Source organism: Glossina fuscipes, unplaced genomic scaffold (genome assembly GCF_014805625.2).
Source record: "Glossina fuscipes isolate IAEA_lab_2018 unplaced genomic scaffold, Yale_Gfus_2 3, whole genome shotgun sequence".
NCBI classification, from domain to species: Eukaryota; Metazoa; Arthropoda; class Insecta; order Diptera; family Glossinidae; genus Glossina; species Glossina fuscipes.
Genome location: NW_023998417.1, coordinates 5,862,114 through 5,882,440, shown reverse-complemented (window position 1 = coordinate 5,882,440; position 20,327 = coordinate 5,862,114). Strand labels below are relative to the sequence as shown.

The window sequence follows — 20,327 nt, the reverse complement described above, 5'->3', positions numbered from 1 at the left end:
TCGTACAGTAAATGCCTTTCATCTGAGGTAAGCAAGCGATTGGAGAAGGCCGAGTTGTTTCTTGTAATTTTCAATTTTGTGCTGGTTGATCGATTTAAACTATTATTTTCAAATCTTGTTTGCTCCACGTAATATACATTTAACCAGCATTTGAGAACTATTGCAAACAGTTTAAGTTTTTTTTTTTTTTTTTTTTATATATATATTTTAAATAACAAATGTTTCAGGGCGAGTTTAATTTCAAGTTTGATCTGTGAAATTCACTAAGATAAACATAAAATTCTTTGATATATTAATGGAGGGGAGGTGGGGGGGATTACGAAGGATTTTGCACGAATAGACAAATAGATGAGTAGACAAAAGAATTGAACGAAGAAATGCATGAAGAGAGAGAGAGAGAGAGACGAGCAGAAGGAAAATGGGACAGACGAGGAGACAATTTCAAATCGGCTGAAAATCTTAACATTGATCGACATAGGATACAGAAGGAGAATAACGATATTAAAGCTGCGTTTATAGTGTGAATGAGATTTTTTGCTTGATCTTAGAATACTCATCCCATCTTTTAACTTAATTTTTACTGCTAACGGTTAGTTTATGGTTTACAAGAACGTGCGGAAGGACAAAAGAGAGAGGCCCAAGTAGAGGGATGTACGACAAGGCAAAAGGCATGAACACCGCGAAGAGAAGATGAAAAGTGGGACGGACGGAAAGACAAATTTCAAATCGATTGAAAATCTTACAGTGACATAAGGATATTATGGTTGCCTTAATAGCGTGAGTACGATTTTTTGCGCGACTTTACAATGCTTATGCTACAATTTCAAATCAATGTTTGCTGCTTACAGTTAGCTTATGGAACTTTTCGTATTGAATTTGTGAAATTCTATGTGTTATACAATATCTGAAGAACACAAAAACAGACGGAAAACGTAAATGTATCCATAAAGAAAACGACAAACGGTCACCAAAGAATACATGAGCGCATGACACGTTCACTTCAGAACGGACTGATGACAGGACAAATAGCATCCGCATGAAAGAAAAAAAACGGAAGAGTTGGACGGCGACGGATATTTTCGATTTTCTGCATTATATGCTTTCATTAATCACGTTCACCTTTGTGTACATGTTACAAGCGTCTTGAGAAAATTAATTGAACTTCATCTGTAATTTTGGTATTTACAAACAAGCGAACTAAGTGAACAAATTGTATGATCTTCCAGCTGCCTGTAAAGCTGCCGACTTTTACTTTTATTTTATGGTAAGTTTCATCTCCCTGAACTCTCGCTGCTGCTCTCTATATATCTCCCTCAGTCTCTTCGCCGCAATGACATTTTCAACATGAAAAGATAAATGACTTGTCGATTCAGTGGCCTAGCAATTTGTTTGTTTGTTTGTTTCTTTGCTGGTGTTGTGGTTGTTAACAAAAATATCAAAATGTCAAAATCATAAAAATAAACATTTAAACAAAGAGAAAAAAAAAAACAACAACAAAAAAAGGAAAGAAAGACTATAAACGGAGCGTATGCCATAATAACAACAATCCCACTGATTCGATTTTTTAATTTTTCTTTTTCCTTTTTGTATATATATGTGTGTATGTGTGTATGTGTGTGTGTGTGTGTGTGTGTTAAACAAAATCTATACACATTACTGGGTAAAGTTCAAGTGATTGTTGAATTTATATACAAACAAAAAAAAAAAAAAAACAAATCGTTTTTCTCTCTAACATTTTTTGATCTCTCTTCCTTTCTAAGTGACTCTCATCGCTTTGCATAGCATATAGAGTGTGTGTATGCTGTGTGTGTAAGTATGTTTATGTTATTATAAATAATCATATATATATATATTTCAAACTTACCATTTCTTTACGCAACGTTGCAATTTGATTATCCAATTTACTTCCGGGTATCGCTGGTGGCACATCCGATATCGTTGTTGTCATATTGTTGCCATTAATTTCATTTAATGCTTTCGTTATCACTTGAGTTGTGGCGGCAAGTTTATCACTGTTATCATTATTCTGGTTACTATTATTCAATTTACTGCTGCTGTTTTTATTATTATTATTATTGTTGTTGTTGTTGTTACTATTTGTATCATTAAATTTATTTTTATTATTGTTATCGTTCTGGTTGTTGCCATTATTTAAATCACTATCTTTTTGGTTTTCATCCGTCAATAGCAGCATATCATCATAATTTCTTACATTTTCTATTAAATCAATCGATTTTGCTGAATTAATTGTTGCCGTCATTGCTAATGCATCCAAATCACTGGTTAGACCTGAATCGGATCCAAGCATTTTATTTATACCGCTTAAACTTTTCGGTAACGGAGGCAGATCGTTCATTGACATGATTCTGTAAAATGAAAAAAAAGAAAAAAAGAACAAAATATATAAGTAAATCCATATATAAGGAATCAATACATAAGGCGAACTGATAAGTTGAATGTCGAGAAAAAATCTTAAAGTGTTTATGGTCCGAAAGCGAAAATATTAACAAGAATAAATAGCGTTTCGATAAGAGAGTAGTACACATAACCCTATCGCTAGCCTAACCTTAGCTATCTAATTTCTTATAAAGGATTAATATTTTCTCTCGAAAGTAAGCCATGAGAGGGTAGGCTAGGCTTGGTGTGTCGTGCTTTACTCCTATCGAAACTATTGCTTGGCAACAACTAATGCAATTACGACGAAAAACAATCGCAATCTAACAAAATCATCATGATATCGTGAGTTTTCCGGTGTAAAGAAATCCGCTCAGGAAATTGTTGCAATTCTAGCCTGGACTGTCTAACCATACCCGCTTTTATCAACAGACATTCGAACGTTGCAATCGACAGGAGTTTTAATAGTGTTCGCGGATGGTGTTGACATTCTTATGACGATACGCAAATATTGGTTCTTCTGTGGGTAACTTCAAAAGGCCAATTATGCGTTTCGCATTTAATATATATTCTGCGTAAAAGATAAGAGACATTATGGCCCTTATTCGCCAACACATTGAACAAATTAACACCTAAGGAATAATTCTTAAGGTTTTTATGAAATTAATTGTATCAATAAAAATTCGTAATAAATAATAGTCGGAATTCGTTCAGAGGATTTCATTCAAAATTCTACGGAATCATAGGAAGATCGAAACAACCCCCAATTACAATAACATACTGCACAAGTTATTACAAAATAAAAAAAGTGGACCCGTTACAATGCTATTAAAATGCCTGTCGCCCATTTAATAGTCAAATAAATATTGTTCAACTAAAATTGTATATGTATGTCATAATTTCGGACAAGGAAAATACAAATGTATTAACTATATTTTCGTATAAAAGCCCAAATTCAATTCAAAATCCTCTGACAATCTTTAACTATTAGAAAATACCAAGAGGTGAGAGAATGCTTTGTTTTATTGTTTGTAACTAAAGAGTGGAGCAGAATATTGCGACAATCAGCCTGAGCTATAAAAACCATTAGCATCTTTAAAAAGTAAATTGATATTTCAAATAATGGTTTAACTATTACATCATTTAGATCGTAACACATACACACACACACACACACAGACAGAGCTAACATATTTCTGGCAACATAATTTATTCTATTGTTTCATCTATCCAAACACAAATGCCTTATGCGGAGCAGCTGCTTGAAGGCAAGAGAGGAAATATTGTGATACACAAATTGTAATCAATACAGTCATGTTTGGCTTTATTTCTTTCAACGATTCTGGGTCACAAACGATCGATCGAGTTTTGTCGTTACAAACTAAAGCTAAACTCTCAATGGCTGCATGTAAGTATGACAACAACCTCTAGAGGAAAACCAAATAACTGCATACATCTGCACAATACAAACTAAGAATGATTGTTGTGGTAATGTTAAATGTCGTTCATAACTTTACGGTCTTCCAATATAAACTAATGTTTGCTGAGTGAAGAAAAACAAGATAAACAAGCAATAACCATAAATTTTAGATTATTTTATAACCACAAATTTAAACAAAAAGAAAATAAAAAAAAAAAAAAAAAACAAAGTAAAAAATAATAAAAAAAAAAAATGCAATTCTCTTTTTTTTTTTGCATTTTCTTTTATTGCAATTTATGACTTTATTTAACAGATGAGTGATTGAATTATTATAGATTTGCGAGTAAATCCATACATACATACATATATACATACAATTGCTATTAGTTAGTTCTCTATGAAAAGTTCCATATAGTTTTGCTCATATTTCAGTAAAGCTTATTGCACTGACATTAATGACTGACAGAAAGGCAGACGGAAAACTTTATATGAAACTTAAATTTCAAGTTAACGCATTTCCCGGTATATCAACACTTTGTTCCGAATTATTTCTTTACTCATTTATATATACGTATTAAGCAACTAGAACGTAATATACACGCGGTGACTTCTACATTTTGAAATGCTTAACAATGAACTGAGACTACTACTACTACTACTCACGTGCCAAATTCAAAAGTGGATCTTTTTTTTTGGTTTGCTATTACGTATAAACAGGGTGTTTAAACTTTTTCAATTCAAGAATTGTCATAATCATGCATAAAAGTTGCTCGAATATAAATTATATTATATATCTTGAATTCCGTATCTTCTTGATATGTCTGTCATTCTAGGCCATAGTAATCTTTCGTGTAATGACATTCGCTCTAGAAAACCTAATGGTAAAACTAACAATGTTGGACACTTCTATTTTGATAGAAAAATACTGCTTTCCTTTAAACACCCTACAAGCGGTACTAATTTATTTCGCATAGATGCATTTACCGGAGGAAGTTCTTGCTGATGATGCTAAGATGATGCCAATTAGCATTTGTTCTTTACCCATTTTTTGCCTCCTTTTAATGTTCAACGTATACGAAAATGGTCCGTAGAGCACAAATATTGATTATAAAGATTTTTTTTTTTCTACTCTTATCTCTTTAATATGAAACGTCACTTAAATCAATCATTAAAAAAAGAAAAACCTACATTTGTACAGTAAAGACCTGAATATTCGAAACTTCTCTTTTGATACATTATCAGCATAATAACCCCCTATCTTCTATTATTGCAAGAAATCGGGTAGCACTTCTTAACCCAAATATATTACTTTCAGTACATTATGCAAACATCAATCTACATAGTCATGGGTATATTATATTCGTTGTGTATATTCTTCCGAGAAAATGTATTATCTTTAGTTTAAAAAATTCATTTATTAAAATACAAGTAAGCATTGAAGTATCACAGCGAATCGACATAAACCGAATATAATTTTTTTTTTTTGTTTATGTTTCTTCTTTTTTTTTTTTACTAAACGAAAATAACTCACCCGGTTTCTTTTTCTATAAGGGATATATTTAGAGAATATTTTCTGTTTTTCTTTTTTTTTTTTTTCATTGTTTTTGTAATATTTCTCTTGGGCGCACAAAAAATTATGAGAAATTCACGTTTCGGTTAATATGTTTTTGACATATTTATACGTCATGAACATAAATATGGGCTATATTTGTATTAAGCATATTACATTATTAGTCTACTGTCAGCAGAGGGCTTGAATTGCATACTTTTTTAAAAAAATCAACAAAATATTTCTCAATTATATTGTCTACATGCACAGCAAATCAAGTCGTTTATTATTCTTATTATTATTATTTTTATATTAAGAGAGAAAGCATAGACTTCCTTGTATCTATCTTCCTTGTTGTCTTAATTAAAAAAAAAATTCTAAGCGGGAGAGCATAACATAATTCGAATATAAATTCTATTCTTTCGTAATGTAAAAATGAAAATATATACGCGTTCACGTTAGAGGCTTGCAACCTGCACCCACATCATTGGCACGTTGTGAAAGTAATAGCGTATTTTAGTAATTGATGTCACTGTTTCATTTATGTTTATGATACATAAGAGCTATCGAACCGCCAGTTTGCTGTATGTTACCCGAAGGTTGTCAATTCCAGTTTGATTATAAAACATTTAAGTGAATCAAGTGAATGATTTTTTTAAATTTAAAATGAATAAATAAATTGAATGACGTAACTATGCATTTTGAATATTTATTGATTTTGTTTTTGCCTGAGTGTTGGCAAAAAGTAGTCGCCAGCAAGGGATAATATTTTGATTAATCTCGTCACTCATTTGGTTCTCAAATAAAAACAATTTCGATTACAAAGTACCGACTAAACCACTCACACTATTGATGGGAAGTTGAGTACAATTGACGGTATATGAAGATCATACCACTTTCATTGACTATTCTCAGATGACGCTTGCACTTTCCATGTCGGTAAAGCCGGCGGAACGAAACGACGACCCTTGTGTAAGAATATCCTTTAGGTACCTGGTTAGTGGATACAGAGTGGGACTATCAAGTTGATATATCCATAGTTCAATCCTCAGTTCAGAGTGTTGTACTTTAATTACGATTAGGATGTGTTCGTAGGCACGACGTGTGCTCGGTCTATAAATTCATAAGTTTCAAGGAACGAACACACGTCTTCCAGACTTACCACCACTGCTTATCTCTTTCTCTTCACTCCTTTCTAACCGCTATCATGTTACGCCTAAAGCAGACTTTGCTCTAACAAAACCTTTGAATTTCTAAAATCGCTTTTAAGACAATTGAGTATTGAAACCCTGACTCAGGTTTATATATGTTTCGAAAGTAACTAATTAACTGAAGTCGAATATTATTTCTGATGTTATTTGAAAAGAAGTTTTGAAATCTCTTGTGTCTGCTTTGTTTTATAGCCTGCATTCTGTTCCTACTAAGATCTAAAAGTCAAAAAATCTACACTTGTCAGCATTTTTGCAAAACACGCTTCCGTTTCTAGTATGTTAGTCGAAGAGATATTTCTCTATTATATGTAATAAAACCTGTTCAGAATAATGTAAAAACGCTTTATCGCCTTTCTTATCTTTCAAGAACCGTTTCCATTAGGTCATTCTATCATAAACTTACTTCACCTTATATGAAGCTAGAAAGATTTCAATGGCAGACCTCGGAATGTAACCTTCTCATTTAGGAAAAATCCTCCTAAATCGAGCAGGTAGTTCTGCCCATTGTATATAAACGGTATTGCACGTTCTTTTTACCCAAATCGAAGACAATGCGCCCTAGTGTTTCTTTTAGATTTTTAGTACGCAAAACCTAATGAATATTTTTCGAGATTATGACTATACAAGCCAAGAATGTGAGAGTAACCCGAAGACTACTACACGCTGCATGTCAAAGCAGAAATTTTCAATTTACTTTTTTTGCCTTCTATACCACGACATCTATTTCAAATATGCGCAGATCTTTAATCGCATTAAAGCAATAAATGTCGTTCATTCAAATTTCTATTTCTATGGTTGGTGATGGGTGTGCCTTAAAACTTATTAAAATGTCAAGTGTACAAGTGACGGCATCGTCCATGTTATAAAAAAAATTCTTCCCTTTTTACCGGAATACGTATAAAAAAAAACTATTATTGTTGATATCTACATTCTGAAGTGCTTAAGACCTAGATTCATATATGAAATACTCTTAAACGACGTTTAATCGCGTGGTAATAAATTCTTTGAAATTAATTGCAAACTTTGTTCAATTTCACAACCAAGCTCTTCTTAATATTTATAATTTATGAACTTGTTGCATTATAAATAATAGTAGTAGTTATACTAAGTCCGCCTTGAATTTTAGATAGTTTATGCACAAAGTTAACAAATAACTTAATAACTATCTTATATTTTCAAAGATTTTATACCTTATGGTGATTAGAATTCTTTACGGATTGTTTATATAAGTATAGTTATGCGGTTAGAATGTATGCATATATGTAAATTATTATATGAAGGTCGTTATAAAAATCTATAAATTAAGATAATAAATTTCTATCAACATACACACACACACACATACACACACACACACACACACACACAACTCATTACGTAAATAGAAGTAAATATATAATCTTTATATGATAAATAAACATTTAATTATTCACATGGACAACAGATAAGTTTGCAAATTATATTCAAAAAGCATTTATTTATTTTACTGATAGTTTTGTATTCTTTCTTCATTTTCTTCTTTCTTTTCATTCATCAATTTCGATTTTCATTTATCGAAATTAACATAAAATTTATCTAAACTTTCTGTTTAATATTTATTTATTGATTTATTTTGTGTGTGTGCGGAAATTGTTTGTCGCCTTTGTGGCACTGCAGTGCCAGTCAGTTAAAGTATAATCATAATAATATAAACGCAAAAGGGAAATTTCTTTTTTTCTATAAAATGAATATATTAGAAAGAACGAACTAACTCTAACAACGATCGCCTTGTCGCTTTGCATAATTGATGAGCGAACGTACATTTAGAAATTGTATGCGTTTAGCTTTTGAATTGGACAGCGAACGCATCACACAATACGTTTTTATTTACAAGTAAAAAGCGAAAGTTATGAATGCTTTTAAGGAAATTGAAATTTCTTTTAAGTGAAAACTTTAATGAATTGAAAGAATATATATATATATATATATATCATTCCATAGCAAATTGAAAGAAGTTCCAATATGAAGACTCATTAGAATTAATTGCCGACGAAATCAAAGGCATAATGTAGCGTTCAGTGCTAAGAAATGAACTCAAAAAAAAACTTCTCAATAAAAGTAGGATATGAAGAAAGATGGAATGTATTCACACTCAATTTATTACAGTAACATACTTAGTAAGCATAGAGATGAAATCCTAATAAATCATTGTGTTGACAGCTAAGAGAATTTCTGAGTGAAACTACTAGTATTTGTCATGGGATCGATCTACATATAAGTCCATTATAATCGCTCAGTTGTAACTTCGAATAAGTAGCTTATCTTGACCTTAAAATTTGTAGAAATATTTGCTAAGACTTCCGAAAAAACAAATAATGTTAAAGCACTTCTCATCAGCAAACTCTCATTGGATCAGCGTTCCATTTAGCCTAGTAGGTAAGAAACGCAATTATCAAGACGGCAAACTCAGGCGGTTGATAGCATAAGATTGGCGCATAAACGCAGCTAAAGTAGAGACTCTTACGCTACGCTAAAGCTCTTACGGAAAAGGCAACAATCATTTTCTTTCCTTAGCCCGCCAGTGACACTGCGAAGCAGTTCAGACAAAATAATACTTTGAGGTCATAAACATTACATTAAGAAAGAAGAATGGACATGTATAGCTTAACACGCTCCCTGATTCAACCTGTTCAAGAATCGGTTCAAATTCTGCTTCTGTAAGTGGATACGCTTCAAACATTGCGCCCCATCCAGGTGCAAATGGTCTTAAAACCTCTTAAGCTACATTTACAAAAATGTATTAAGGAACTTCAAGGCGCTCGAGGATCTTTCAAGCATATAGGATAAGCGTAATTCGATTCTATTAATAGTGATTATTCGTCTGAAGGTTGAAAGTTATTGTTAAAAAAAAAAAAAAATAACTAAAAAAAATGAATCAAATTTAAATGGAATTTAAAATTATATCATAATGTCTGGCTGAGTGTTAGTCTAATGCGTTTTATAAAGTTTGATAATTAAAAGTTTTCTCCTGCATGAGCATTTTTCAAAAAATTTAGTTCAGTTTCCTTGAATAAATTAGTTTTTGTTGTTATGTTTATATACAAAAGCTTTTCCTTTTTGGATTTTTTTTTTTTTTTTTTTTCTATTTATAATCCAATTGAAGGCATTGTCAAGCCATGAAAAAGATTGGAAATAAAGTGATTTTTAAAAATTTATGTAATGTGCACATAGTACGTAGGTCAATAATTTCCGGTACACAAAGGCGACACATATATGACGTCCCTAACTATCATTATTCATTTCGATCGTTTTTTTACAACTTATAGCGATTTTAATAACATTAGCTTTGTTATATTCAACGGAATGAAAAAAATCTGAATTTCGTGGTCTAATCAACTTTTCCAGATCTCTTATGGGAAAAGAATTATCGTTCAAACTTAGCATTGGCTTGAAAAGTATTAAATCACTTCTTCTCTGTCGAAAAGAACAACTTGTTTACAGTTTACTGATCGGAAATGAGATCATACGGACATGGATGATGCTGAACGTGGTAGATACCCTAAAAAATTTCAACAGAAATCCTAAAAACCAAAAAAAAAAAAACAAGAAAGATAAGTTCTCAGGAGAAAGCTGATATCCTAAAGACATCAAGAGTCCATGGGAAGTAAGGCCACGAAGATTGGGGTACGAGAAAGCTGTTATCAAACTGTGTACAGACTTTACTGCGCATGAATTGAGGTTCGAGTTACTGTCTCCTCCAGACCTAACCCCCTTAGCGACTGCTGTCTATTTGCAAATCTGAAAACAATTTCCAAAGGAAGAAGAAATTTAAATCAAACAATTTTTGGTCGTTGGGGGAACTCAAGCTTACTTTGACGATCTATTAACAGGTCATCGTCACTTTGCAGAAACGCGCTAAAGTCATATTTTGCCGAAAAGTTTTTGTCCTTACTTTGTCCTGGGAATTATTGATCAACGTATTATATGTACGCTGATCAATATTTTTGTTTAGCCTTACTTCCGGTGTGGTAAGCAGATTTTTTTTTTGTTTTAAATATATGTAGTCGCCTGTGTTTGTAGCTTTATACACCAAAAATGTGTAATTTTCCATGGTCAGCATTTACATTCAATTGAAACTATAATCACCGGTGGTAGAAGTATGTATATATGTATGTGTGTGTGTGTCTATGTGTGCGAGCTTTTTTATATTTATTTTACTATAAGGAAGAATTGCTAGATAAACTTGTTTTATATGCATTTATGCTTTCAAATTTATTATTACATAAATGTATGTAAATGTACGTATGTATGTAAAAATAAAAATATATTTGTTAAATAAAAAATTTACTAAACTATCTGTATATGAAAGGTTTTCTTTCTAAATTATGTCTTTATTACTTTTGCAATAACTTGATTGAGTTTTAAGCAATTTTCACCCTCTAACCATTCATGTCAATGTCTATATTAAAAAATTCATCTACTTCTTTATATAAATAAATGCAAAATTGTAATTATTATTTTTTAAGATTTTTCTCTCTTACCCCACCCATGAGATAGATCCCTTCCCCTTAGTTTTATGAAAATTCTTAGCAATTATTGCTTCTCTGCTGGATATACATACATAAAATTGCTTTTACTACTTACTCAACCTTTTATTAACGATGCTGTCATTTTTTGTTTTTTGTTTTTTTTTTTTTACCTCTATTAGCATTCATTTACCTGTTTTACTTTACTTTTGGCTGCTCTTTAAGCAAAAAAAAGAACAAAAACAGTTAAATTTGAAAAGATGTTTTCTTAAGGCCAAAGTAACACATTATTGCTTTAATTACAATTACGTCCACAAATTGTTGTAATTATAATACGAGAAAAAAAACTTAAAAAAAACAAGTGAACATTTTACAACGAATGTCCAACATTCTAATTTACTTATAAATTACGACTGCTTCAGCACGTCTGTTTCGACCCTATCTGGGCTGCTTTCATATCCGTCATAGATGTTATATTGGATTCACTGAATGTAAGTAATGCTAAGAGATATTGAATTCAAGTTATTAGTGTCGAGAATGAAGGCAAGTAAATCACGTTTGTCTATCGCAGCCTCCAAGCTGAAAGCTTACTTACTTCCGTCAAGTTAGTTTTGCAATTCAGATAACGAGACGGTTTTTTTTTTTTTGTTTTTTCCTTAATAGATGCTTTGGATATTCTAGAATACTTGGGAAAAAATTCGTTACTCGCAAATAATTTGTTCCTTGAAACTGTTGAGGTATCTGTCAAGCGCTACGACAAGAATACTAAATGAATTGCAGCGTTCAATGTCTTGCCTTCGACTGTTATCTCCTCTAATCCGCTAACGCTAATTTCCAAAAAAAATGTGTTAGTATAGCTATGAAGCTGAGAGCGATTCTGAAGCTTTCAACGTTCCTCCAATGCTAAATAAACAGTTTGGAATCAAGTCTTTTTAAATTTGTTATGGTTTCGGCTATACATCTATCTACTTCTCTAGACATAAGGCTCCAGATTAAATGTCTTTTTTTGAACAAGTTATGCCGGGTGTCGCAAAGCCCCCTTAATGCTTTAACGCACGCTTAATAATCTCCTCATATGTTATATATTCTACTACCTTTACTTCTTCTTCCCAAAAAAGTTGTCAAAATATTCGGTAATTGGTTTACATAAAAAAAGATGCAGTGTAGGTGGTATATGCAATACAAATGTAAGGTACAAATATAGGAAACTTCAACACGACTTTCGAATTTTTTCGTTGCTTCACAAAAAACGAAACTAGCTTCGCTAAAACAACTGTAATTTGTAAACTAATGGTTGAAATGTCATCAAAACTTGGCATATTTCGTTTGAAAGTAGGTTCTGTTTAAAAATCATTCAAAACCCTTACGCTTTTTGGTATTTCGATAGGTAAAAATATAGCCATTGGCGATTTGGGCAAACATTCACTAAACTGTGGCCACTCACTATCTCTTTCTCTTTTTCATCCCTTCTTTCTGACTGGCTACACATATAGGCGATATCCCTAAGGCTAATTAGACAGTTACTTATAAGGCACTAACAAATCGTATAAAATTTAATTTTAAGATTTTCAATCGAATGCATCATTAAAACGTTAATCAAGTAGATATCAAACTTTGCAAACCAAAGGAAAATAAAAATTAAGTATTACTTTGGATCACCGTAATAAACAATGTACAATAAACAACAACACGTAGGAGAAAATATAATAAAAGCTATTACTACAAAAAAAAAAAAAAAGTAAACCTACTTAAGTTCTGTCATTAGAGATTAAAAATCTAAGTTAAGCACTTGAGATAAAAGCAAATGTGTATTCATTCAGTTAATCTTTAAATATTTGAGTTAAAAACAAAAAAAAAAAACAAGAAAAAGATTGTAAGCGCTTACGTTATTAGTAATGCTCAGTGTACTGCTTAACCCTGGACGATTGTGTATTATTTAAGAAGAAGAAGAAGAAGAAAAACTTTTCTTTCAATTCAATTAACTGTTAAGTTAACAAAATTACAAGAAAAGGAAATCGATAAGTTGATGATGTTCGCAATTAACGAAAATTACCGATTGTCTCTTTTGCCTTAAGCATTACAATTTCAAATTTGTGCATTTAATGTTGTCTTAATATAAAATATATATATAAAAAAAAAGTTTAAATTACCAAAAAAAAAAAAAAAAAAAGAAGCAAAATAAACTTGGGAACAATAGCGAAAATTTTTGTTAACTTGTCTCAAATGATCTCTTAATTGATGTTTTTAAACTCACTATTGTTACTTTAGATTGGAAAAAGGTTTTTTTCTACCATTCACTTTACACATCGAATCGAATACTACATGATTTCCTTAAGTATATTAGATGAAAGGCATAAAGAAAGTAAAGAAATTAATAAGAGAGAGAGAGAGTATCGTTCGTTTCATCTTTAGTTGTGTGACATTCACGATATCTATGATATTCTATAGATAAGCAGAAGCTAACAAATGAAGCGCAGCTATACCTATACATACGTTTGGACCTTTTTGCCCGAAAATGAAATGTTCTCGTTCAAAAACTTGTCAATCTTTTTTCGTATTTTTTTTTTTTTTTTTAATTCAATTTTGTACCAATTACTCTACACTGCAAGTCGTATCGTTTTGCAGACAAGTCTTCAAGTGGAGTTAGGATTGCATGGTGAAAGAGTGACTCTAGAGCGTTGCAATTTTTTTTATGTTTTTTAAAAATCGTTTTTTTTTTTCTTTTCCAATTACCTAAAAATGTATGCTTATTAACTTCCTTGAATATTACGCTTCTAATAGATTTTCTTTCATCTAATAAAAATTAAAGAAAGGTACGGCCTTTTTAGTCTGTTTTACAATACGAAAATATATGATAGATGGAAAGATACCCGCAAGAAAATCCCAAGGGCTCTAAACATGGAAGCTCTGATAGAGCCGAGATACATTTTCTTTCATCTAATAAAAATTAAGAAAGGTACGGCCTTTTTAGTCCGTTTTACAATACGAAAATATATGATAGATGGAAAGATATCCTCATGGAAGCTCTGGTAGAGCCGAGATAAGAATGTATCCGTCATACTAAACCACCATGTTCTAGTAAAGTCTATCTATAGTTTGACCCCTCAACACAATAATAGCTAATTTCTTGCTATTCTTTACCTGTTTCTAAAAAGGTTTCTTTGTATCTATAGCACCAATGCTATGGACTTTTATCTCGATTACTATATTTATTGGAGAATCATTGGTTCTTCGGTTATTATTAGCCCAATCTGCTTTATTGCCTTTATCTTTTTTGTTTTTTTTTTGGGTAGGGGATCACACTCTCTATTTTCATTGCGTCATTGTCTTTAGACGTAACGAATATCATTTTAGATTCGTAAGCTATCGTTTAGTGATTATATGACAAACAATCATGATCTCGTCATCTCAATCCTGGTGCATTTTTTTTTTTGTATAGAAATTTCCAGTTTTACTAATTGTGCAATTTAATCCAAAAAAAAAAAAAATAAAAAATAAAAAAATCTAGTAGCAATAAATATAAAAACCGTTTAAAAAATCGGTATGCAATGAAACAAAATGCTAATCGGCTAATTGCCAATGCGAAAAAATGCAAAAAGTTATACAATTTTTATTCATATGCCTAAAGTGATGTCTATCTAAGCTTCACTTTAAAATGAACATAATTTTTTCTTTTGTTTTTTTTTTTTCTTTTCTTTCATTAATCATTAAAGTTTGAGTGAGAACTGAATGAACATAATTGCTGCTGAATTTTATATAAAACTAAATTTTTGAAAGTACAATACAATATAGAAGAGCAAAGAGCTCAAATACCTATTATGTTAGGTGAGGAGAGCACATAAAAAAACAAAAAAATTATGCTAACTGGGGGACGAGGGAAAAGGATGGTTGGCAATAGCACTAAAAACAGAAAACATTAAAAAAAAAAAAAAATCTTGGCAAATATTTAATAACCAGTCTACAGTCAATACGTTGGTTAACTTGTAAGCATGTGTAAGCTGCTCCAAGCCACTAGTTTCGGTTTTAGTTTTAGTTTTATTTATTTATTTATTTATTTATTTTATTTCTAAAGTTGTTTTGTTGTTGCTATTGTTTGTTAAAAATTATTGTGGCAATGGTTGCATATGCTGCTATACATTTTGCAATAACTGCAATAGCAACAAAAAAACAACAACAACAAAAACAATAACAACAATTTCGTAGCAGTTAACTTGCTATTTATGTATAGATTGGTATATAGTGATCTAGTTTACTAGTTATATGTGCACAGTATAATAAAAATAATATTGAGATGTAAATAAATTTAGAATAAATATAAAAGTTAAAAAAGAAATACAAAAATAAACAATACGTTTCAAGCACATAAAGATAAACATAAAATTAAAATTAAAGTATTACAGCGATCATGAACGGTGGGCGCGCTTTCGGTATATGCGTCTAATAAACCCTTTGCTGAAGTAAAACTAAAGATTAATATTTTGAAAATTCTAAAGATGTTGAAAAAATTTCTAGGAATTATCCATACAGCTTATTAGACCAGGAACTAAGTCATTAGCTATAGTCGACAAACAATTAATTGGAAAGTAAGCAGTAGAGTACAACTTAACATAGAACAGTGACTATGTTATAAACTAATTGGTTTTTATACCCATATTGACATACCCACCCATTGCGCCCATAAGGAAGCTTCAAACACCCTACAAAATGCATACATATTACACATCTGTATTAATATTCCGAATCGATTTAAGCACATCGGTCTCTCCGTCTGTGTAATGTAAACAGTCTTCCGATCATAAAAATGAATATATGAAGTTCGAGTTTGATATTGGCAGCTGATGAAGATGGATTCGAAAGGGCAATTGACACGCCTTTATTTTAATATAAAGTGAAAATATCTTTTTTTTTTTGCTCATTGCAACAGACCAAAAATAATTATTTGTAACTTTTTGTTTCCAAAAACAAATTTGGAAAAAATCAGCCACGCCCAATCAGTATTATAAATCAATATCGAAAATTAATTTGCTTTTGTTTTTTGTTAGCTTTTTTAAAGCGTTGAGCAGGCAAGAGGTGTAAGGCAGATGCACTAATAGCCGAATGTAATTTTATTACTTGTGTTACTATTCTTTTATATGTTGTTTTTTTTTTTTTTGTAACATTCAAGAGCTTGAAACTACAAGTTTAGAAAACTGCTGAATTTTGAATTAACTCTTAACTATAACAATTTTCATTGCAACAATTCCAATTGCTTTGTATAGTTGAAACATAGCGCTACTCACTAACAACAAAGCCATCGCTTAGTTAACTTTCTCCTACAACTTTAAGGCTTTCAATGCATAAGTTCTTGTTATCAAATTTCTCAAACTGCATTTTTATTTGCAGTCAATTATTTTATGAGGACCAATTCGAATTTATTATGATGTTAACTCACTAACGTTATTGGTTATAGTCTGACTATATTCTGCATAAAATTGAAAAACTGTGAAAATGATCTAACATCACAAAGACATTGTTGCTTTCCATTCGATTAAATTAATAAAAATGTTATTAACTTGTCTCAATATTCGGGCGAAAATTTTTGACATCATTTCTCTGCGAGAATTAACCCATTTAGACATGTATATATTAACTTAGTTTAAATGACTTATAGAAAACCGACTTGTATCGTTGCTGTAACGAATTTAATCGTGTGTTTTCAATTTGTCGGCGAATGAGTTTATAAAAGGGACTCGCAAATAGTTAGCCGAAAGATCGCAGAGAATGGATTGGAAAAACCCGAAAAATTTGATTTTGACTCGACTCTATCAGTCTTTCTAGACTAATCGAATTACACACAAAGGTTCAATTTTTAAAAAATAAGTTAACCCTTCTTCGAAAACGATGGATATGGTCAAGGAACAGCAATCTTAGTTCATGTTGCTCAGTTTGATACTCCTCATGTGTGGTCAGCTCTGACTGCATGCGATGCCATCTTTCACTTCCCATGTAATTTTTGAAGAGATCAAGAAATCTCTTATTTGTCACGCAACAGACAAATTTTACTCATCATTGCAAATTATACTCACTTTCAAGCACTCGAAAACATTTAATAGATCACTTATAGCATATTTGTGATTGTATGTTTTTCACTCCCATAGGTAGTTAATCGATGCATACAAAGTCTGTAATTGTATTTGCCGATCTGATGCTATATATGCAAGCGAACGAAAAAAATATTTTGAAAGCATATTAAAAGTTTTTCAAACGCCACACGTTCGCTTTGGTTCATTTTGAATCCAACTGTTTGTTAGTTACATTCTAAATCATTTAAGTAATAGACAACAGGTAAGTACCAGTGGATAAAAACATTATATAGCATTAATTACTATTGTGAAGTGAAATGTGTTTTCCATATCGCAATGCTTGCGCATAATGCATTTCGCATTTGGTAAAATCCTCTTAAACTTGTTTTTATTCAATAACAATCACTATATTTATTTATATAAAGAAAAAAACAAAAAAAAAAAAAAAAACAATCATTTTCTAACATTTAGACGAGAGACAAATAATCCACTTTTCATATATTAATAAAAGCGTATAAAAAAATTCTTTATGCTTTACTGTGAAAACAATTTACTAACAAATAAATTGTTGGACTTGATACAGAAATAAATACAAAAAAAAAAAAAAAAAAAGATTAAAAAAAAAACACATTAATTTACCTTGAAACTTAAGGTACAATAATGAATAAAAACATAATAAAAACGTCAAATACCACTATTTGCATGCAAGGCAAACGAATTGTTTTTTTTTTTTTTTTTTGTGCACATAAGTGTGTGCAGTTTGACCACACAAATTAAAATACAATAAGTATAAAATAAAAACAAGTTTTATGCTGTAGATGCCAGTTTATTCATATTACACTATATATCCACAATCCATTTAAACTAATGCAATGGAATTAGCTTGTCACAGAAACCGTTCAAGGTTATTGGCCAATACATGCATTGTTTATCGCCATCTAATGGAATGTTAATGATAGTTGAAATTAATAATTATATCTTAGTTTTTATTGTTAAAAGTTTCAAGTTTTCCATAAGTTTTGATTTTATAAAATCAAAAAAAAAAAAAGAAAAAAGAAATTACATACGGCATAGATCGAATTGATTAAAAACTTTTTTTCTTGACGTTTTTTTTGCTTTTGAATGCGCAAATTTCCATATGATAAGGAAATAATATATGTTTCTTCAAGAAGGTATAACAAGCAGGGATCTCGTCTCGAATCAATATAGTAAAAATATATCAACAAATTTATTAAACTGTTCATCACGGGCGTTGTAAGCTTTTCACAAGTCATCAACTTCGATTCTTCAGGTCTGGGGTGAGGCCATGCAAGAGGGATATCAAGTGAATTAAGCGCTCAACTTAATCTAAAATAACTAAATTGTCGTAGCAACGTCAATGTCCACGTAACATGCGGTAATATGCCTTCGCGTTCAAGCTTTAAGATCATATGGCAACGGAGCAGCATACATAAGGGCTCCATTTTTCAGCATTGTTTGTTCATTGTTTTGAACTTTATGTTCTTGACAAAGTAACCCTAAGAAAGACCCATGTAAGGGGTTAGGTTTTTTCAATAATGTCTTGCTTCACGAAACCTCCTAGGATCAGCATTTCCATGCGAAGAAAACGCTTGACAAATCCCCGAATTTCCCGGCCAATGAGTACAACGGAAAAGAACCAAATATACCGCATAGGCAATAAATCAAGAAGCGCGACTGCCAAATTATTGCAACCCTCCGTCCGATAGACCACACTTTAATTACGATTGCTGTATGGTCGTAGCTAGGGTGAATGCTCAGACGGGCTAACGACAAACTTAGCGGTTAAGCAGACTGACTTCCAGATTACCATTATTTCGTTTCTCTGTCTTCCCCTCATCGCTGCGCTCACTGTCTGGCATCATTGTGCCTGGGTATCTCTCTCTAAAGGGCATAGCTTCTTGGAGAAAAACGAAGAATAACTTTGAACAGATTTCAAGCAGTTTGTCAAAATAGGGTTAGTTGAGGTCTGCTTTGCCTGGTTAGATTAATTAAACAAATATTTAATTTTTCTTTCGTGCTTTTACATATACTTTATATGTAAAAAGGCCTTTTTTTTTACTTTCTCTCTGTTTCAATTTTTTTACGTTTGATAAACGCGTTCGTAGAACAAATATCCATCAGATATGACCAAATCGATTCAAATTATATATACTTAGAAGAGTCCCTGAGGATAAAAATTCGATGAATTTATTGTATACTGACATTGTTGGGTTTGAAATGTTGTACAGTTATACCTTGCGGCAATCGATGCAAGCATATGTGTATGTGTATGTGCGAAAACCGTAGATTTTTCTTTATACATCATAATTAGCTACAAGTTCAAAAAGTTATAATTACTTCAATCAATTTCCGCTTTCTATTACGGGACCTAAGCGTTTCTAATAGCAGCTTTGGAAATAAAAAGCAAATCTCTGTCTCTCTCTCTCTCTCTCTCTGTCTCTCTCTCTCTCTCTCTCTGTCTCTCTCTTAAAAAAGGAAAATCGTCCATTATTTATTGCTACTGCAATCTGCATTTCACATTTGAAATCATTTTTCATTGCTTCAATCAATCTCAATCATATTTTATACTTTTTTTTTTTATTTTTTTTTTCCTTTTATTTTTGCTTTGTTTTCAGCCTGCACATACATAGCAGTTCAGTACCAGTAATCGTTTTATTGCTTTTATTTATAAGCACTGATACATTATGAAAGAAATGCGCAAAATAAACTTCAACAATAACTGGTTAATAAAACCATACCACATATATGTATATATATATATCTATATGTGTATATATATATATATATATGCATATATGTATTCATCATCATATGTAATCTATATAAACAAACGGGATATATCTGTATATATACATACATTAATTTTGACATACAAACAACATGCACTCTTAGGTCATATGTATTCAAAAAAAAAAAAAAAAAAAAAACTAAATTGGATTATACTTCAAATTGATCTCGAAATACGTAGACATATTTGTAGTAGATATACGTACGCTCAAGAGTTGTTATTTATGTCGACATGGGCAATAAAAATAGTGAATTTTTAATGCATAATAAAATAACAATTAATGTGCACTCATCCGTATGTCCGCCCCGGAATTATATATAGTTCAAATTTATTATTTATTCTATTATACTAAAGCGTTAAATTATGGGAAGCTGAAT

At 31.2% G+C, this 20,327-nt stretch overlaps 1 protein-coding gene and 1 long non-coding RNA gene across 3 annotated transcripts in view; one reads left to right on the top strand and one right to left on the bottom strand.

Moving 5' to 3' along the window:
• The window catches only part of LOC119635086 (bromodomain-containing protein DDB_G0280777), a 58,965-nt gene that overhangs the window by 19,541 nt on the left and 19,097 nt on the right, over positions 1–20,327 (bottom strand). For both annotated transcript variants that reach the window (XM_038029654.1, XM_038029653.1), the window contains exon 3: positions 1,865–2,366. In XM_038029654.1, coding sequence (XP_037885582.1) covers positions 1,865–2,366 — 502 coding nt within the window. The remainder of the gene's footprint in view (positions 1–1,864; positions 2,367–20,327) is intronic.
• LOC119635087 lies at positions 13,241–15,012 on the top strand. The gene is made up of 2 exons (XR_005247016.1): positions 13,241–13,892; positions 14,036–15,012. It is a non-coding gene; the product is annotated as an uncharacterized LOC119635087 (long non-coding RNA).